This window comes from Saccopteryx leptura, chromosome 8 (genome assembly GCF_036850995.1).
Source record: "Saccopteryx leptura isolate mSacLep1 chromosome 8, mSacLep1_pri_phased_curated, whole genome shotgun sequence".
NCBI classification, from domain to species: Eukaryota; Metazoa; Chordata; class Mammalia; order Chiroptera; family Emballonuridae; genus Saccopteryx; species Saccopteryx leptura.
Window position 1 is genome coordinate 96,321,189 of NC_089510.1, and position 22,349 is coordinate 96,343,537.

The 22,349-nt window shown below is 37.0% G+C and overlaps 1 protein-coding gene across 4 annotated transcripts in view; it reads right to left on the reverse strand.

Moving 5' to 3' along the window:
* Positions 1–1,197: 1,197 nt before the first annotated feature.
* Positions 1,198–22,349, reverse strand: part of NMD3 (NMD3 ribosome export adaptor) — a 40,236-nt gene continuing 19,084 nt past the window's right edge. For all 4 annotated transcript variants that reach the window (XM_066347460.1, XM_066347461.1, XM_066347462.1 and 1 more), the window contains 8 exons: positions 22,136–22,232; positions 19,444–19,561; positions 17,409–17,554; positions 8,863–8,975; positions 6,891–6,963; positions 4,555–4,661; positions 3,500–3,570; positions 1,198–2,554 (listed from right to left, as the gene is read on the reverse strand). In XM_066347460.1, the coding sequence (XP_066203557.1) occupies positions 2,424–2,554; positions 3,500–3,570; positions 4,555–4,661; positions 6,891–6,963; positions 8,863–8,975; positions 17,409–17,554; positions 19,444–19,561; positions 22,136–22,232 (856 nt within the window). In that variant the 3' untranslated portion in view covers positions 1,198–2,423. The remainder of the gene's footprint in view (positions 2,555–3,499; positions 3,571–4,554; positions 4,662–6,890; positions 6,964–8,862; positions 8,976–17,408; positions 17,555–19,443; positions 19,562–22,135; positions 22,233–22,349) is intronic.

The window sequence follows — 22,349 nt, forward strand, 5'->3', positions numbered from 1 at the left end:
AGCCTAGACCAGTGGTAGTCAACCTGGTCCCTACTGCCCACTAGTGGGCATTCCAGCTTTCATGGTGGGCGGTAGCGGAGCAACCAAAGTATAAATAAAAAGATAGATTTAACTATAGTAAGTTGTTTTACAAAGATTTATTCTGCCAAACAGCAAAAATCCGACATAAAGTACTTGGTAAGTAACTATTATTATATGCTTTAACTTGCTGTAACTCTGCTTTATAAATTTTATAAAGTAAAGTTACTTCCCTACTTTATAAATCACCATTACTGTGGAACTGGTGGGCAGTTAGAAAATGTTACTACTAACAGAGATACAGAAGTGGGTGGTAGGTATAAAAAGGTTGACTACCCCTGACCTAGAACAAGCACTGCCATGGACTCAGTACTGATGAGATAGGTGTATCCCGCAGACAGCTTTAAGTCCTGGGTTCTGCTGTGGCAAAGAATTAGCTTGATGCTGTTACACATCTGAATTACACAAGCAACAATCTCCCCCACCTGTTTCCTTGTTCTTTGATTGACCTTTATCTATAAAACAGCAGCTTTGAGTGCAGATTTTGCTTCAAAGACAACTGACCTTACTGACTTAGAAATTATTCAGATTTATAAATTGGGTTATAAATCAGCTTCCTGTGTATTTGATTACTGCCAGCATTCCCAAATTGTATGAACAAGAGTATTTTGCAACCCATAAGCCTAAAACTATACTTAAATGGTAGATTTATGAGGGCTGTGTAATTGTGCAACTCTTGACTACCAGCTTTTTAAGTGATAGGAGGGGAGAGAGACTCTACCATGTACCCAGTCCAGGATCCACCCCCCAGTGGCTGACCCATGAACCAAACAAGCCACTGGCTGCGGGAAGGAAATAGAGAAGGGGAAGAGAAGCAAATGGTCACTTCTCACATGTGCCATGACTGGAAATGGAACCCAGGACGTCCACACACTGGGCCAATGCTCTACTGAGCTGACCAGCCAGGGTCTAACAGCTTTTCTCTTAGCTACATTCCTGCCTCTGCCACAGCCTTATTTTAACCAATAAGTTTCATTACTCAGAAGACATAACACCTAAAAGAGTAAGTGGGAAAAGCATATGACAAGTACTTAAAAACCATAATTTTAGTTTGAAAAACTGCATGAGATACTCTGTCATTTCAATGTGACACTGATGCAGTCACCTCAAGGACACAGAAAAGGGAGAAAATGTTTTTATTTTCATGCTTTTTAAAGTCTTGACATAAAACAAGTAAACACAGACTACAAGTGAAAACTTTAAATATGTAGACAGAAGAGCAAAATAGAAATTTCAAGCCTTTATTCGTAACTTCAGAATTAAGAAGTCCAATTTTAAAAAAGGAAAATCCATTCAGCACTTACTCAGTATCTTTATTTAGTGGTATACCTACAATTTTTAAATTGGTTCTTATTTCTGAAATACTTAAGTATCATCTTGCTCATAAAAATAGGATCTTACTATTTTATTCCCAGAACACTTTAAAACCCAAGCTAACTCCTTTCTTTCAAGGATGTGGAAGGCATTCCTCCACTCATATCTAAGCACGAAGATCATTTTTATTACTTCACCATCTATATGCTGGATTGTAACATTCTTTGTGATGGTTATGTGTTCAATATCAGAAACTTATATAAAGAAAAATCTTTCCCTCTCAATTTGTAAACCAAAAATTTTAAAGCAACATCCTTGCATTGATAGGAAGACATTTTTATGACATAAGCAGCTACTGCCCTAACCTGCTGACACAGGCAAAAGTTACAAATTGTTATTTAACCTTTAAATAATTAGTCCATGTTTACTACAAATCCTCAAATAATTTAAATATATATATATTCTGCAATAAAAATTAAGATAACCCCCAATATATCAACTTTTAAAAATGTTAATTAAAGAAATTAACTTTCCTCCTGAATGCCCAGTGATAAACTGAACTCCAATTTCCCTACCCAAGGATATAAAACTAATCTAAAGTAGATCCAAGTGCATAAAAAGTTCATATTAAAAATGACTCTTCACATGCTTTTACTAAAGCAATCAGTACACAAAGAATGTGAAGGCTTCTTTTATGCTTGCAGGGTTAGGTAACTTCCAAGGAATCACAACTTTTAAACTTTTAAATCCAGAGCTAATGCTACGTGAAAATATGTTTCAGAAGAAAAGCAAACCAATAAAAGCCTACATATAAAATGGTCTAAATATCAATAATAACAGTAGTCTGATCTTTTATCTAAAATCTCAGAGTTATCAATCTTTTCGATACTTTTAGTGAGCAATCAAAACAGTCATATTTATTCAGATTGAAAACTAAATTTCTCCTCTATGAGGCACAGTGGAATAGAAAAGGTTATTTTGTCCAATGCCCTGAGCCTACAGATGTGGAAACCATCTACAACATGATCTCATTATGTCATCATCGATCCACCTTCTTCACCAGTGGCATCTTGAGAAACGTGAAGGTCTTCGAGCATCTCAGCCAGACTGATTCGAGGTGTTCCTTCATCATCTGTGTCACTTTCCACAGGAATGGCTGAATCTAAGAAAAAATATAAGGAGAATTTCAAATACATACAAATCCAAAAAATGCAAATTTCTGCCCCCACCATCATTATTGTTATTTAACCATATTTATCCACAGATCTTTTATTGTATCTAGAACAGGCATTTAACCATTCACTGAATGACTGAACTGCATAAATATATGAACAAATATCTACTAGTGTAGGGGTCAACAACTTGAGGGATCATACCAGGATATAAATAGTATCAAATGTGGTATAACAGACATTTAAACAAGTTTTTCGGTTTTGCAAGTATTTTTAAAAAATAAATGTTTAACTAGAAGAGTTTTAAAAACACACAATAAAAGTCATTTATGAAATCAAAGTTTAAGATACCAGAATAATCACTGTGGGAGAATATTTCTATATACAGGGTGAGACAAAATTAGGTTTACAGTTGTTTGTATGGAAAATAATACAATAATTAATAAAGAATCATACAAGAATAAATTGTATTTTGCAGGCCCTGGCCGGGTGGCTCAGTGGTAGAGCATCGACCTGGCGTACAGAAGTCCCAGGTTCGATTCCCGGCCAGGGCACACAGGAGAAGCGCCCATATGCTTCTCCACCCCTCCCCCTCTCCTTCCTCTCTGTCTCTCTCTTCCCCTCCCGCAGCAAGGCTCCATTGGAGCAAGGATGGCCCGGGCGCTGGGGATGGCTCCTTGGCCTCTGCCCCAGGCGTTAGAGTGGCTCTGGTCGCAACAGAGCAACGCCCTGGAGGGGCAGAGCATCGACCCCTGGTGGCGTGCCAGGTGGATCCCGGTTGGGTGTATGCGGGAGTCTGTCTGACTGTCTCTCCCCATTTCCAGCTTCAGAAAAATACAAAAAAAAAAAAATTGTATTTTGCATACTCACAGCTGTAAACCTAGTTTTGCCCCACCCTATACAAAAGATAACAACTTAAACACTCAAACACCAACCTCTGTAAATGTTTACATTTTTTCTAATTGCCTCATCTTCTTCAAGATCTTCAAGGAAATCTTGGTATTGCCTACAAAAGCATAAAGAAACATTTAAATACTGCATCTTAACTAAGTATGACATGATCTTTTCTTCATTTTCAGCACTGCAAGATGTGTTAGAAGTATTAAAATATTTAAAATATCTGATTGTCAAGTATGCATGTTAAATACTCTAAGTTTTTTCTTTCAAAATTACATGATAAAAACATACAACTGAACATAAGGTAAAGTTAATTTTAATATAACACAATGAGAAAGCTCCTTCCCAATTTACTTCTCCCAGAAAAGTACTATGGCCAAGTTGAAATACCTATATTTTTAAGACTACAGGTAAAATACTCAAATGTGTACTTATAATATCAAATTAATTTAACATTACATATTTAATACATACTTATTTTAAATTACATTGAGATTATATTTTAGAAATACGATGTTCATGAAAGAAAAATAAATTGTAAAATGAATAAATAATCTTAATACAAAATCTTTTAAGATCATCATGATCTCCTATTATGACCTAGTTGGAAATATCTACTCATATTTAATGGGGCAATTTTATTTAAACTCTTTATTTTTTCAGACATCATTGTCTTTATCATCATTAAGGCCACTTTTCAAATCATCTAGAACACAGTATCTCCATTTCCCCTTAAATTGTTTGAAAAATAGCATATTTGATATCAATGAGCTATTCTCTTTTTATGCTAAGTACTCATTTGCTATTTGTAATATCCACAACATAATTACTTATTATATTTTGACTTTTCAAATAAAGTGTTTACAATAACACTGGAACTGTCAGGTCATTACCCAGAAAATAATAACAAAATTCTGTGTTAAATGTCATTATACTCTGTTATACTGATTCTATCAACACATTGGTAAGAACACAAAATTAATACTGAGCCCAAGAAACAACTGTGTGATGACTGCCTCTTTACAATATAGAAACCATAAAAAACTTATCATAAGGATTTCCTTTAGACACAAAGTTTAAAGAAAATTCGGACCTTTCATTATCTGTATCCATGTTTTCTCTCTCTCTTGCAAGCTCTTTCAGTTTCCAGTTTCTACGACGTTGACGTTTGGTACGGTCATAGCTTTTCTTGATTAATACCTAAAAGTAACAAAAGTATTTGCAAAGTTACCAAAAAATGTAAACAAGGTAACACTGCCTGAAATCCAATAAAGCTAAAAAATGAAAAGTTATGGAAATGTCAGGAAGTCACCAAACTGATGCTAGTAGTTACATGTTAGGGAAAGGAGTAGGGAGGGATCAAAAGGTAGTATCAAGAGAATGTCTATTGTTCTCCATGTACTGTATTTATTATTTCACAAGAATGCATCCAGCCAGCATTTGTGTAATTGATAAAATTTACTAACTGAAATTTTTCTGTGATTGAAATTTTTTTTTTTTTTTTTTTTTTTACAGAGACAGAGAGAGAGTCAGAGTGAGTGATAGACAGGGACAGACAGAAAGGAACGAAGAGATGAGAAGCATCAATCATTAGTTTTTCGTTGTGCATTGCGACACCTTAGTTGTTCATTGATTGCTTTCTCATATGTGCCTTGACCGCGGGCCTTCAGCAGACCGAGTAACCCCTTGCTGGAGCCAGCGGCCTTGGGTCCAAGCTGGCGAGCATTTTGCTCAAGCCAGATGAGCCCGCGCTCAAACTGGCAACCTCAGGGTCTCGAACCTGGGTCTTCCGCATCCCAGTCTGACGCTCTATCCACTGAACCACTGCCTAGTCAGGCGAAAATTTTTTTATTTATACCTAAAACTTCAGGTTTCTGGTGTGTTTTTTTACACCATCGTTCAGTTTTTAGCTACCATTCACATAAGTCATTCTGAAACATTATCACAGACACTTTTTCTCCCTTTTGTTCCCACTAGTAAGTACTTATAGAACTATATATATATTTTTTTCACAATTGTATGCCCTAGAACAGTTTAATAAATTACAGAATGAATGAAAAATATAATACAAAATCTCATAACATCATGATTTCCTGTTATGACCTAGTTAGAAATACCTACTTAGACTTTCTATTTCCTAATTTATTAACTAACAAAAGCACAACTGGTGGTAAGGAGTCCTTATACCATGACTTTATTTTTGCCCAGAGCTAAGAAGATCAATGTTTATTTTACAAGATTAGGAAGCAGGAGATAAGGTCTTTTTGACATTTGACATTCACTCTTGCTGAGTCTTACAAGCTCAAGTTAGAATTTAACAGGTTTTTTCAAAAGTCAGAGTCTTTCTCTAAGACTTGCTATTTGAAGATTTTCAACTGTAATTATTTTAACTTTTTCCATTAAGAGAAGCAAGGAGACAGAGAGACAGACTCCTGTATGTGCCCCAATAGGGATTCACCCGGCAACCCTGTCTGGGGCTGATGCTCTGCCCACCTGGGTCCACTGCTCCACTGCTCAGCAACCAAGCTATTTTTAATGTCTGAGGCGAGGCAATGGAGCCATCCTCAGTGCCTCAAAGCATTAGAGCCTTGGCTGCAGGAGGGCAAAAGTGAGTGAAAGAGTGAGGGAGAGCGGGAAGGGAGGAAAAACAGATGTTTGCTTCTCCTGTGTGCCATGTCAGGGAATCAAACCCAGTACTTCCACACATTGGGCCAATGCTCTACTGCTGAGCCAACTGGCCAGGGATCAATTATAATCAAACTAAAAAAGTTTAATTCTCAGTGTCTTCTTAACTGAACAATAAATGAAATACTGAGACTATAAAAATGAACTGGAATAAACTGTAAAGATCATTAATTTTAGCTGTAATTCCCCTCCCTCCACAGATAGTCCCAAGTATTTTAACAGAATGTGAAAATGTGATTATAAGAGCAAAAAAAAAAAAAAAAACAACCTCTTTAAATCTTATATTTTTTCCACTAATAAAAATAATTTAAACAATTTTCTATCTTTTTCATCTCATGGCAAACATAAACTAATTACTAAAATACTGCAACACACCAAAAATATACATTTTTGCCAATCTGACCAAAAAAAAGGTATAATTTTAATTTCTTCACATCAAACAGTTACTGTTGTATTGGCTTTGTCATTTTTTATTTGACAATCTATGCTAAAAGAAGTCAATGCCCATGGCTACTCAGGTACTACAATACATGTTTTAAAACACGTAGTTTTTAAACAGTACACTGGTTGAAAACTGATTTAAAATGAAGGCCTTTGCTATTATACTTTTACGTGCAATTTCAAAAGAACTCTCTAAATTGACTTGTTATTTTAAAAACTGAACTTGTGCATCTCACCCATAAGAGTTATATCAATCCTGTTTAACACAAGAAAAAAACAAAAAGAAAAAATCCGAAGCCTTACCACATCTGGGACTCTATCTGGGTTCATTTTGTTGACATGCTCATCATTTAAGTTGCAGTTTGCTAAATCAAACCTGAAATGAAAATAATGAAACATTTAATGGCAATAACCTATTCTTTTATTTTATAGATGATCACCTAAAAGTTCCTCTTAAGATCAAACATTTAATATGAATTCCTATATCAAAAGTTTTACAGCCTGACCTGTGGTGGCGCAGTGGATCAAGCGTCAACCTGGAAACGCTGAGGTTGCCGGTTCAAAACCCTGGGCTTGCCTGGTCAAGGCACATATGGGAGTTGATGCTTCCTGCTCCTCCCCCCTCCTCTCTCTCTCTCTCTCTCTCTCTTCCCTCTCTATAATGAATAAAATCTTTAAAAAAAGTTTTACAGGCCCTGGCCGGTTGGCTCAGCGGTAGAGCCTCGGCCTGGCGTGCGGGAGACCCGGGTTCGATTCCCGGCCAGGGCACACGGGAGAAGCGCCCATTTGCTTCTCCACCCCCCCCCCTCCTTCCTCTCTGTCTCTCTCTTCCCCTCCCGCAGCCAAGGCTCCATTGGAGCAAGGATGGCCCGGGCGCTGGGGATGGCTCCTTGGCCTCTGCCCCAGGCACTAGAGTGGCTCTGGTCGCGGCGGAGCGACGCCCCGGAGGGGCAGGGCATCGCCCCCTGGTGGGCAGAGCGTCGCCCCTGGTGGGTGTGCCGGGTGGATCCCGGTCGGGCGCATGCGGGAGTCTGTCTGACTGTCTCTCCCCGTTTCCAGCTTCAGAAAAATACAGAAAAAAAAAAAAAAAAAAAAAGTTCTACAGTTCACAGTGAACTTCTACAGATTACATACTAAAGATAACAATGCACTCTATCTCTGAGTCTCACATATCCATTACTGTCTACTTCATTACATATTTGTAAAGAAGCAAAACAGACTTATATGTCAGTCTAAAGGATTCCGTTAGATGGTTCCATTATTTTACAACAAAACAATTCAAAACAACATGCTCATTCTCTAGTAAAAAAAACTAAAACCCTAAGAGCAAAAGTAGTAATGTTTAAGGCTCTGCAGAATAGATTGCCCTATGCCTATAAAAACCCTTTACATACATGGTTGCCATTTTTTTATTGACTTTAGAGAGAGGAGAAAAGGGAGGGGAAAGGAGCAGGAAGCATCAGATCACAGCAGTTGCTTCTCAAATATGCCCTGACCAGACAAGCCAAGGGTTTTGAACTATCAACCTCAGTATTCCAGGCTGATGCATTATCCACTGTGTCACCACAAGTCAGACTATAGATGCCATTTTTAAAAAGTGAAATATTTGAGGTCCTGGCTGGCAGGCTCAGTGGTAGAGCATCAGCCCGGTTTGTGGAAGTCCCGGGTTTGATTCCTGACCACAGCACACAGGAGAAGTGCCCATCTTCTTCTCCACCCCTCCCTCTCTCCTTTCTCTCTCTCTCTCTCTCTTCCCCTCCTGCAGCCAAGGCTCCACTGGCCCGGGCACTGAGGATGGCTTCATGGCCTCCACCTCAGGCGCTAGAATGGCTCCAGTTGCAATGGAGCAACACCCCAGATGGGTAGAGCATCGCCCTCTAGTGGGCATGCCGGGTGGATCCCGGTTGGGCTCAAATGGGAGTCTCTATGCCTCCTCACTTCAGAAAATTACAAAAAAAAAAAAAGTTCAATATCTGAGCAGTAACACCCCCCCCACACCATTACAAATACAATCTAATCAAACAACTTCAGAGTTCAGTTACTCAAAATCTTGGAACAAATGACGCTTTAAGATGATGGCCATAATGGAGTATGGGTTTCTGTGCAATCTACAGTTTAATTTACTTAGTAATAGTAAAATGAGCTACAAGGCTCTCGAGAACCCTTAAATTCTTTTCTGAATAAACAACTTTAGTATTTTAGATAGCTTTGCTGGCTCCTGAAAAAAAACTGCAATACTAATTGACAGTTTAAAATACTATAAAGTAATACAAACCCCAACACCAGGTCTCCAGGATTCAGAAGATGTCCCAAATGGGTGCGACAAAAATATTGTTTATCTGTATTCATTTCAGATGTTTTCTGTACCCAGACTTCCCCAAGGGTATGCTTAACAGGAAAGAAAATGGAACTCAAAACTCATTTCATAGGCACTTAAATACAATACTGACTTTGGTTTTTTAATTTTCATTAAAAAAAAAGAAATTATTTTATTTTTTCAGATCTCTGAAACACTGTAAAAAAGTTAGCAAATTACTTAATTATGAGTATAGAAAAAGACTCACAAGGAATTCATAAAATAAATATTTTTGTTAAGATTTTAGTCAAACCTTTTATAAAATATTACCAATGTCACCTAAAACAGACATCTGTAGAATTTCTGTAAGAAATATTTTCACAGGGTGATGGGCCAATACAGACTGAGCAAAAAACATGTTGCAGAAACAACATCCCAAGTTTGAAATATTAAACTAGAAAACCATTCAAGTCCCCTTCCAACAGAGAATTTTACAAGCAATTGTAATTGACAGACTACCAGACTGAATTAACTGCAGCATATACCAATAGCCTTTATTAAAAAGCAGACCCATTGAGAACAAGAGCAATACTAAAATTTGCCTTGACTGGATAGATGACTTGGTTGGTTAGAGCACCTTCCTGAAACACAGAGGTTGTGGGTTTGATCCTGGCTCAGGGCACATGCTGGAAAAGATCAATGTTCCTGTCTCTCTCTTTCCCTGAATCAATAAAATATACATTAAAAAAAAAGCAATACTAAGAGTTATGGATAGAACTACAGAAGATCAAAGAAATAAAAAGTAAAGGTAAAAGGAGAAGAAATGAAAAAAAAAAAGTGAATTACCAGAAAGACTAAATCCTATGTAACAGGACACACTTTTTGGATTAACTTAAATCGCATCTATTCATAAGAGACTTACAAATCTATTTTAGTTAAGTATTTTGAAAACCAAAAATATATAGTATCTCGTTTTATGTATGCCTAAGAGAAAGTGGTATTCTTCTACGTTTATTATAAATGATGTTTGCTCTTTACCATATTTTTTTATTTTAAATAAAAATGTGAAAATTTGTCTTCTATCTCCATTGATTTCCCAAATTATCAGAAGTTATTTTGTCTCAAAACACAGTATCACCTCTGTGTAAATAAGGACCATCAGTGTACAAAATGGGGATCTCTAAACACCAATTCATAGCAAAGGAAATCACACGCATATCTTTGAAGAAATGCCTGATTTCAGATATGGGGTAATAAATATACAAATGTGATTCTGGAACATCTAAACATTGTGATGTACCAGAAACTAAGGATGCTTTCAAACACTGGGAAAGTCATGTCAAAAGGACAAAGGAATAGACCTCTATCTATTAAAGAAATTGAATCAACAAATAATAACCTTTCAAACAGAAAGCACCAGGTCCAGATGGATTCCCTGATAACCAAACATTTAAGGAAGATATTATATTAAATCTCTATAATCTCTTCCAGAAGAGAGAAGACAGAATACTTCCTACCACATTTACATGGACAATATTACCCTAATACCAAAACCAGACAAGGACATTACCAGGCAAGCAAACTACAGACTGGTGCGCTCTTATGAGCATGGATGCAAAAATCTTCAACAAAATATTAAAAAATTGTACACTATGACCAAGTGAGATTTAACCCAATGTATGTAAAACCAGTTCAATATGCAAAAATCAATTAAGGTAATCCACCAATCACTTCAAATAAATCCAACACATTAATCATGTTAAAAATTAAAAACTCTTACAAAGTAGGAACTGAAGGAAACTTCAACTTGACAGACAAAAAACAGCTAATATTATACCTAATGGTGAGAAACTTGAAGATTTCCCACCAAGATCAGATACAAGCCAAGGATGTCCCCTCTTACCACTGTTTCTTTTTTCCTGTATATTTTTTCTGAAGTGAGAAGCAGGGAGGCAGAGAGACAGACTCCTGCATGCGCCTGACCGGGATTCACCAGGAAAGTCCACTAGGGGGTGATGCTCTGCCATCTGGGGTGTTACTCCATTGTAACTGGAGCCATTATTTTTAGTGCCTGAGGCAGAGGCCATGAAGCCACCTTCAGCACCCAGGCCAACTTTGCTCCCATAGAGCCTTGGCTGTGGGGAGGGGGGGGGATAGAGAGAGAGAGAGAGAGAGATAGAGAGAGAGAGAGGAAGGAAATGGGGAGGTGGAGAACCAGATGGGCACTTCTCCTGTGTGCCCTGGCCAGGAATCAAACCCGGGACTTCCACAAGCTGGACCGATGCTCTACTGCTGAGCCAACCAGCCAGGGCCCAGTTGTTTTTTGTTTTCTTTTTATTAATTTTACTTTATTATGTTAACATAGATTCAAGTGTTCCACTCAATATAACACCCTTACCCCCACCACCGTGTTCCCCATTATACCCCCTCTGGCCCCTCTCCCTGACTCCCTCCGCCTTCCCTGTAGCATTTGCTTTCTTATTTTCTGTATCTCTGTGTTATGTATAATATATTTAATTTCACTAATCCCCTTCACCTTCTCTAATCCCATCCCTCTGACTGCTGTCCCTCTGGTCCCTGTGACCCTGCCTCTGCCTCTAGTCTATTCCTCAGTTCACTTTGTTCTATATAAGTGAGATCATATGATATTTGTCTTTCTCTGCCTGGCTTATTTTACTTAGCATAATAATCTCCAGGTCCATCCATGCTGTCACAAAAGGGAAGATTTCCTTCTTTTCACAGCTGCATAGTATTCCATCATGTATAAGTACCACTGCTTTTTAATCCACTCTTCAACTGACTGACAGATCTTGGCTATTGTAAACAATGCTGCCATAAACATGGGGGAATATTTCTTCTTTTGAATCAGTGATTTGGTATTCTTAGAATATATTCCTAAAAGTGGGATAGCTGGGTCAAAAGGCAGTTCCATTTTTAATTTTTTGAGGAAACACCATACTGTTTGCTACAGTGGCTACTGAAGTCCTCTTACCACTGTTTTTCAGTATCCTACTAGAAATCCTAGCCAATACAAAAAAAAAAAATAGAAATGAAAATGAAAGATATATAGATTGGGAAGATAAAAATAAAATTATCTTTGTTTGCAAATAACATGACTATGTATGTAGAAAACCTGAATGAACAAAGAAACTCCTAGAATACAGCGAGTTTACAGGAAACAAGTTATAACTGAAAGTCAAACACTTTTCTATATACCAAAATGAACAAGTGGAATTTGAAATTAAAAACACAGTATCAGAGATTCCAAGATGGCAACAAAATAGGCGGACGTTACAACTGCCACATGCCAGGACCAAACTGAATTATAACCTAGTTTAAAAACAATCATCCTGAAAAAAAAACTTTGGACTAAATAAAAAGGAGTCTATAACAAAGGAGCACAGAAGCCACATCAAGACTGGTAGGGCCTGACCTATGGTGGTGCAGTGGATAAAGTGTCAACCTGGAAATGCTGAGGTCGCCGGTTCGAAACCCTGGGCTTGCCTGGTCAAGGCACATATGGGAGTTGTGGTTCCAGCTCCTCCCCCTTCTCTCTCTCTCTCTCTCTCTCTCTCTCCTCTCTAAAAATGAATAAATAAAATTAAAAAAAAAAAAAAAAAAAGACTGGTAGGAAGGGCAGAGACACGGAAAGGGCTGCCCCGCTCCCAGGATCAAGTGGCAGCTGAGGGTCTGGAGGAACTCTCACTTCGGGGAGGGTCGCCATGAGAGGTGTGGCTCAAGCAAGGAGTTACTCGGTTTGCTGAGGGCCCACAGTCAAGGCACATATGAGAAAGCAATCAATGAACAACTAAGGTGTCGCAACGAAAAACTGATGATTGATGCTTCTCATCTCTCTCTGTTCCTGTCTGTCTGTCCCTATCTATCCCTCTCTCTGACTCTCTCTCGTCTCTGTAAAAAAATAAAAAAAGAAATTGAAACACTTATCAAAAAACTCCCAACAAACAAAAGTCCTGAACTGTATGGCTTCAAAGGTGAATTTTACCAACTATTCAAAGAAGAACTAACACTTCTCCTTCTCAAGGTATTTCAAAAAATTCAAGAGGAGGGAAGACTTCCAAGCTTGTTTTATGAGGCAAGCGTTATCCTCATTCCAAAATCAGGTAAAGACACTACAAAAAAAAAAAGATATATATATAGGCCAAAAGCCCTGATGAACATAGATGCTAAAATTCTCAAAAAAAATTAGCAAACGAGATCCAACAGTACATTAAAAAAGTCATACAACATGATTCAACGAGATAATTCCAGGGAGACAAGGCTAGTACAATATTCCCAAATCAATCAACATGATTCATCACATAAACAAAAGGAAGGTTAAATATCACATGATTATATCAAAGATGCAAAAAAGCATTTGATAAAATCCAGCACCCATTTATGATCAAAACTCTCAGCAAAGTGGGAATACAGGGAACATACCTCAACATGATACAGTCCATCTATCACAAACCCACAGCTAACATCATACTCAATGGGCAAAAATTAAAAGCAATCCCCTTAAGATCAGGAACAAGGCAGAGGTGCCTCCTTTCACCACTCTTATTCAACATAGTTCTGAAAGTCCTAGCCACAGCAATCAGATAAGAAAAAGAAATAAAAGGTATCCAAATTGGAAAAGAAGTAAAACTATCATTATTTGCTGATGACATGATATTGTACATAGAAAACTCAGTCAAAAAACTACTAGACCTGATAAATAAATTTGGCTAAGTGGCAAGATATAAAATTTATATTCAGAAATCAGTGGCATTTTCTTATACCAACATTAAGAGAAACAAAAGAAACAAACACCTTCACAATTGCAAAAAATATATACATATATATATACATATATATATATATATATAAACGTAAGAATAAATTTAACCAGGAGGTAAAAGACTTGTACTTGTAAAATTATAAGACATTGAAAAAAGAAATCAAGGAAGATACAAACAAGTGGAAGTATATACCATGTTCATGGATAGTAAGAATAGATATCATTAAAATGTCTACATTACCAAAGGAATCTATAAATTCAATGCAATTCCTATTAAAATACAAACGCATACTTCAAAGATATAGAACAAATATTCCAGAAATTTATATGGAACCAAAAAAAGAACATGAATAGCCTCAGCAATCTTGAAAATGAAGAATAAAGTGGAAGGTATCACACTTCCTGATATCAAGTTATACTACAAGGCCATTGTACTCAAAACAGCCTGGTACTGGCATAAGAACAGGCATATAGATCAATTGAACAGAACAGAGAACCCAGAAATAAACCCACTCCTTTATGGTCAATTGATATTTGACAAAGGAGGTAAGAGTATACAGTGGAGTAAAGACAGTCTCTTTAATAAATGGTGTTGGGATAATTGGACAGGTACTTGTAAAATATAGAAACTAGACCACCAACTCACACAATTCACAAAAATAAACTCAAAATGGATAAAAGACATATATAAGTCACGAAACTATAAACATCTTGGAAGAAAACATAAGGAGTAAACTCTCTGGTAATTCTTGTAACAGTATTTTGTGCCATTGTATCTCCACAGGCAAGTGAAATAAAGGACAAGATAAACAAATGAGACTACATCAAATGAAAATGCTTTTGCACAGCAAAAAACACCATTAACAAAATTAAAAAGACAACTCACACAATGGGAGTAAAGAACTTCTAAAACTCAACACCAGGAAGATAATTCAATCAAAAAATAGGCAAAAGAAATGAATAGACACTTCTCCAAAGAGGACATACAGATGGCCAATAGGCATATGAAAAAATGTTCAATGTCACTAATCTTCAGAGAAATGCAAATTAAAATCACAATGAGCTATCCCTTCACAACTGTCAGAATGATGTTCATCAACAAAACAACACATAATAAGTGCTGGCAAGGATGTGGAGAAAAGGGAACCCTTCTGCACTGCTGGTGGGAATGCAGACTGGTGCAGCCACTGTGGAGAACTGTATGGAGATTCCTCAAAAAATTAAAAACAAAACTGCCTTTTGACCCAGCTATACCACTTTTAGGAATATATCCTAAGAATACCAAATCACTGATTCAAAAGAAGATATGCACCCCCATGTTTACTGCAGCATTGCTTACAATACCCAAGATCTGGAAACAGCCCAAGTGTCCTTCAGTGGACGAGAAGATTAAAAAGTAGTGGTAGGCCCTGGCCGGTTGGCTCAATGGTAGAGCGTCAGCCTGGTGTGCAGGAGTCCCGGGTTTGATTACTGGCCAAGGCACACAGGAGAAGCGCCCATCTGCTTCTCCATCCCTCCCCCTCTCCGTCTCTCTCTTCCCCTCCCGCAGCCAAGGCTCCATTGGAGCAAAGTTGGCCTGGGTGCTGAGGATGGCTCTGTGGCCTCTGCCTCAGGTGCTAGAATGGCTCTAGTTGCAACAGAGCAATGCCTCAGATAGGCAGAGCATCACCCCCAGGTGGGCATGCCGGGTGGATCCCGGTCGGGCGCATGCAGGAGTCTGTCTGACTGCCTCCCCATTTCCAACTTTAGAAAAATACAAAAAAAAGGAAAAAAAAAAAGTAGTGGTAAATATACACAATGGAATTCTACGGGGCTGTGAAAAAGAGGGAAATCTTACCTTATGCGATGCTATGGATAACCCTGGAGATTATCATGCTAAGTAAAATAAGCCAGGCAGAGAAAGAAAAATATCTAATGATCTTTCTTGTATGTGGAATCTAATGAACAAAGTGAACTGAGGAATGGAACAGAAACTGAGACAGTCACAGGGAGCAGAGGGACAGCTGTCAGAGGGAAGGGGGATGAGGGGATGGGATCAGAAAAAGTGAAGGGATTAGTGAAGTTATATATACATAACACATAGATACAGAAATCAGGACAGCAAATTCCAAAGAGAAGGGGGGAGTGAGGGTGAGGAGGGAAAGAGGTGTAATGGGAGACACGGGGGTGGAGTGTGAGAGTGTTAATTGAGTGGTACACTTGAATCCATGTTATCACAATAAATTAAAATTAATAAAAATTTTAAAAAAATTTTTAAAAAGGTTAAAAAAAATTACCATTTATATTAGCACCCCCAAAAATAAAACTTAGGTATAAAAACTTTATGAGAAAAACTACAACATTCTGATAAACCAAATCAAAAGAAAACTATATAAATGTAGAGAATACCCATGTACATGTCTAAGAAGTCTGATAGGGGGATATAAATAATGGAAGAGGCTATGTATGCATGTGTAGAGGCAGGGGTATATGGGAAATTTCTTACCTCTTCTTAATTTGCTAAAACTGCTCAGAAATTGTAAAAAAGTCACTAAAAAAAATTTATAAGCCTGACCAGGTGGTGGTTCAGTGCACAGAGCAAGGACCTGGGACGCTGAGGAGCCAGGTTCTAAACCCCAAGGTTGCTGGCTTGAGTGCAGGCTCACCAGTTTGAGAGCAGGGTCGCCAGCTTGAATGTGGGATCACAGACATGAGCACATAGTTACTGGCTTGATTGAGCAAGGGGTCGCTGGCTCGGCTGGAGCCTCACAGTCAAGGCACATATGAGAAAGCAATCAATGAAACTCTTCTGAAGGAGTTTCCACTGGCTAAATTTTGGGCAATCTGAGAAAGAGGGAGAAAAGCAGGGAGGGAGAGAGGGAGGAAAGGAGGCCAGCTCGTAATAAGGGGAAAATATCACAATATTACAATAGAGAGATCAGGCTATCAGTGAAATAGCCAAATGTTACCTGTCTGTTGATATACTACAGAAAATACACAGCATCATCACTGAAATGTTGTGGTCAACAATAATTAACATAAATTTGAGCAAGGCTTTAGATCTACTTTCCAGTTTTAAGGTTAAGAGATTAAGTAGCAAGTTAAATGATATCTTGAGGAAACAATGAGAAAGATCCACAACATAAATGCCCTGGTTGCCTTCGGAGGTTGGTATCATGAAAAATAAGGGAGGGAGCTATTAGTAAATAAAAGATTTAAGACATATAATATTCACATTCAATGTATGGTCCCTAAATAGATACTAGGTTTAAACAATCCATAAAAAGTACAGTGGGACAAAAGAGAAAATTTTAATATAAAAGATAATGTTTATATTGTATGTATGATAATACTTTGATTAGGTAAAAAAATATCACCATATCTCAGAAATGTAAACTGATATATTCAGTATGTAGTGATAATACAGCTTATATTTGATTCAAATGTTTGAAAACTTTTAACAAGTCAAAAAAGGTTAGCTTGTTACTTGGACCTTCTATACAAAAGCAAGAAAATGCTTTTCCATAATAATAAACATTTTAAAAAATGTTTTCACATTAAACAAAAAAATAAACTTCCCAGATAGTGTAAGTCTGATAATTTTCACCACAATGACCGTATGTTACAAACAAGCAACACACAAACATGAAAGGTATCTGTAAGCTAGTGTGGTGCTAGCTTTATTTGTAAACACCATCTTAGAATTACCAGGACCAAAACAGTAAGTTGGAAAAGAAAAAAAAAAGGTGTGCAGTATAGAACATACCTTTTTTGATATTATTCCAGCACCTGCTTTGCGTTTTAGGTCTCGAACGATGCTGCAATCCATCACTATAAACTCTTCCAGCTGTTTGGGATGGCATAAACTGCTGAAAGGGTGACCCCAGAAAGTGCTCCCATCAATATCTGCAACTAAGAATAAACACAGACTATTAAAGAACAAGAGAAATGAAGTATTTGTAAGTCAACAAACATAAAAAGAAGAAAAAATTTAGTATATATTGTACAAACTGGGAAGCATCAGACCAACAGAAACCACTGTGGCAACTCAGGCTCTAGAGCCAGCACTTATTACTATAAAATCAACCCAACCTTCTCACAGCACAAAAGAAATATCAGGTGTCAAATATATATATCTTTTTTTGAAAAATTTTTCCATTGATTTGAGAGAGAGAGAGAAGAGCATCAACTCGTTTCACTCAGTTGTTCCATTTCATTGTGTACTTAGGCTTCTCATATGTGCCCTGATCAAGGCTTGAACCCACGACCTCTGGAACACCAATCTGATGCTTTATCCACTGAACCACCCAGCCAGGGCCTGAAATACATCTTAAGTATACTGCTTACAAAAATTAGGGAATATTTCAAAATGAATATGAAGCGATAAAAAAAAGAAGCATTTGATTTTTTTTTTAATTAAATAAGAATATCAGAAAAGCAAACAACAAGTCAAAGAAAGTTGTTTGTGCAAATGAGATGCAAAACCAACTTTTATTTCATTGGTGAAAATGCACCGTACAAAAGGACTGGAGTATCTGCACCTTTCCTGATTCCCTCATTTTTGTGAGCAGTCATTAGAACACCATAGAGCTAAGTGCCTTTAATACAAATTTAAATCCAATTAGTTGTATAGCAGTTTCCTGTGCTGGCACTTTATTTTAGAAACATCAGTCATCTTAGGTACTTAGTTTACGGAAAATAAAGTTTTATCTAACAGGCAGTCGTCCCAATTTTGTAAAAAAAAAAAAAAAGACCTCTGACTGATGAATTATAATCTAACAGACAAGGATGGTAAATGACTTCCTAGAAAACAGCAAAATAAAGCCATTTTATAAAAGAAAACTTATATTACAGGAAATAAAAAGTAAAAATAATCAAGAAGTAGGAGATGCAAACAAGTACTAAGAAGACACCTATCAATACAGGGTCTTCTTTAAAAAATAGTTTTTATCAAGGGAATGTTAAAAATTATGTATAGCAATGATAAAAGTAGTTAAAATTCACTTTAAACTAAATGTTCTACTGGATTATAAAGAGTTAAATATCCCAAACTTTAAAATATTTGCCATACACTGAAATTTGGCAACATACTTAAATATTAGTCACAAAAGTAAAATGAGATAGTCAATTGCAGTAAATAAATGGCATAAAACTAGTAAATTTTTTTTTTTAAAGGGAATATTCCCTCTTTTTTTTTTTTTTTTTTTTTTTGTATTTTTCTGAAGCTGGAAACAGGGAGAGACAGTCAGACTCCCGCATGCGCCCGACCAGGATCCACCCGGCATGCCCACCAGGGGCGACACTCTGCCTACCAGGGGGCGATGCTCTGCCCCTCTGGGGCGTAGCTCTGCCACGACCAGAGCCACTCTAGCACCTGGGGCAGAGGCCACAGAGCCATCCCCAGCACCCGGGCCATCTTTGCTCCAATGGAGCCTTGGCTGCGGGAGGGGAAGAGAGAGACAGAGAGGAGGGGGGGGGGGGAGGATGGAGAAACAAATGGGCGCTTCTCCTATGTGCCCTGGCCGGGAATCGAACCCGGGTCCCCCGCACGCCAGGCTGACGCTCTACCGCTGAGCCAACCGGCCAGGGCCAAAACTAGTAAATTTTTAAAAGTTCACAGAAGTAAAAAAGTTTCCTCAAGTAAAAAATACAAGAGTAACTTATCAAAAGCTTAAAAAATTAGTGTTTTATAAGAACTAGCTTTTCATAACAATATTATTGAAAATGTTTGATGAAATTAATAACAAAGTATTACCACTTGCCAGACAGAACAGTCAAGGCAAACAGTTCCTAAAATTTACCTTGTAGGGTGTTTGGGTCTATGAGATGGATGGCGCTGGTTACGCGTATACACACACAAATCTGGTTCACATTTCCCAGGCTTTGTGCCAATTTTGGAGACAGACAGACAACATTATCCTAGGTACAAGAACAAGAACTAACATTTAGAGTGAAGCAAACCCTACAGAACAGTCTCCAAAAAACACTCACCAACGTTACCCTGATCTGTGTTCATCTGACCACACCAAAATATTAAATTTTTAATTCTATGTATCAACAAAGGGTCTAAACAAAATCATCTTTAGAGAAACAGAAAATAAGCTATAACTTCTTAAAATGGGGATATTTGTCTTAATAAAAATTCTTAAAATTTTTTTCCACATCCTATTCACCAAGCTATTGTTTATTTCAACTTTATTGAAGTGTGAATGCTTATTATTCTATGTTAATAGTGTACACTCTAAGCAAAGTATAAGGTCTACCGGAAAGTTCTGTCCATTTTTGGAATAAAACAAAATACAAATTTTTCTTACTGTCAATAAACTTTATTAAGTAATATAATTGCCATTATTATTAATGATTTCTTGCCAGCATGAGGGCAATTTGTATATCCCATTTTTGAAAAATGTTTGGCCTGACCTGTGGTGGCGCAGTGGGATAAAGCGTCGACCTGGAACACTGAGGTCGCCGGTTCGAAACCCTGGGCTTGCCTGGTCAAGGCACATATGGGAGTTGATGCTTCCTGCTCCTCCCCCTCCTCTCTCTCTCTGACTCTCTCTCTCCTCTCTCTCTAAAAAAATCAATAAATAAAATATTTTTTTTTAAAAAAAAAAAAAGAAAAATGTTTTATCTTTTGATGTGAAAAACTGAACCAGTGCTTGTTTGATATTTTCTTCATTTTTGAATTTGTTGCCCTTCAAAAAATTTTGTAAGGACAAAAACAAGTGATAATCGGAGGGTGCTAAGTCCGGGGAATATGGTGGATGCGACAGACATGCTTCTGTAGCATTTCTTCCTTGTTGAAATTCGTAAAAATTACAGTGGCGTAAATGAACTTTATCAGTAGCCATGGGTACACTATCGCTTCACACATAAGACTAATGTGAATCAACTTTGTTTTAGTTCATTTGCTATGTCAGTATGTATACATTAAGGGATAAAAATAGAGAGATACACCTGCGCCAAATAAACATGCTTACGTGTCAAAACTTGTTGTGATAGAAATGGACAGAACTTTCCGGTAGACCTTATATTAAACATCAGAAAAAGAGTGATTTTCTAAATCTATTTGTGACTTCTTTCAATCTCCATTAAAAACAAATTTCAGGAGAGCCACATTTCTCTTTCCTGGGTATATGTAACAATATATACTCAAATGTTTAATGCCCCCAAGAGCATACCTCTATGTGTACATTGGAAATACAACCAATAATGGGGTTATCTGTTTTTAAACGGTATTAAAATATAGTATAAAAGAATCTGAATTCTATTTTAAGCTGTATTTATTTGCAATCATAGGCTCCTCCACTGAAAGGACATTCTGTCCAGTCCCTTCTTTAACTTAGTCAAGAGTCTCCCAAGGATTAAAGATACTCCTTTACAGTGTATGCATCCAGTTAATTGCATGAATCACTCAAAGCACTTAATATGCAAATCTTAAATATTCCCTAACACCTAGATTTCTATTTGCCAGGCTCTGTGCCAGTTAAATGTTCAGTTTTATACCAGGAATTTGAAAATATGCCCCTCAGGCCGAATTTATTCCATAGCCCATTTTTATAGTTTTGCTGGGACACATCCTCAGCCATTCATTTATCTATGGCTATTTTGTGCCACAGCAAAAGAGTTGAGTAGTTGCACCAGAGACTATATGGTTTTAAAATTGAAAATATTTACTACCTGGCCCTTTAGAGAAAACTCTGCTGACTGTGCTTTAAGCCATCATTTCACCACTGACACTGTACTACCATCATAAAAAGTGGTAACAGCTTTAAAGCTTAAGAGTCAAAGACCTAGGTAAAAATCATTTTCTAGTTATGTAACTTTGGTCAAGTCATCTAACATCCCCAAGTTTCAATTTCCTTATCTTCAAAATGATAATATAATTTACTCCAGCTATTGAGACATAAAGAAATGAAATATACTCAAGTACTTGGATATTAATAACTTATACAGAAGGCTCACAATAAATTATGGCACTTCTTATCAGTGATTTAAATATCAACATATAAGTTCTTATATGACAGAGACCTTTAGATGCATAAACCATAACTCACAGCCTTCTATAGAGTAGATCCTCAACTAGTCATTAAATTTTAATCCATTTAGGTTTTTCAAGCAGTCTTACCTAGCACAATTCAATGAAATGATAACCTACACTTTAAGTGTTCAGATTATGTTTTTAAATCACAGAAATGACTGTAAGTCTCATTTTCACAATACTGTTTATTTTCATCATGCCAAAATCCAGTTCAAAAGTGGTTCACTGATATTTATTTTAATGTCATTTCCTGTATTCAAAGTTTCATAGAACTGTCATGTGTCCACATTTCATCTTTTTAACATGGCTGAGTATATTAGAAATCATTTAAGAAAGTTATTCTACATTTTTAACCAAGCCCAGAAGAAAACCAGGAGCTAATAACTACATATAAACCAATTAATTGCTTGTACTCTTTTATAGACATGGATTAATTAAATATGAAAAAGTACCTTGCATATAGGAACAATTTCCACAGAAAAAGTGCTCTTGTAATTGTATGTGTTATTATGGATATCCTGAGAGATCAGTCTCTGTGAGGCTTTGTATCTATTAAGAGAAAAAGTTGACAGTAATAAAAAGACAAATGCCTTATTTGTAGTCTTGGAATATCAATTTTCATCAAATCAAATCATCACTGTCAAAAGTCTGAAACAGCTTCCTGTT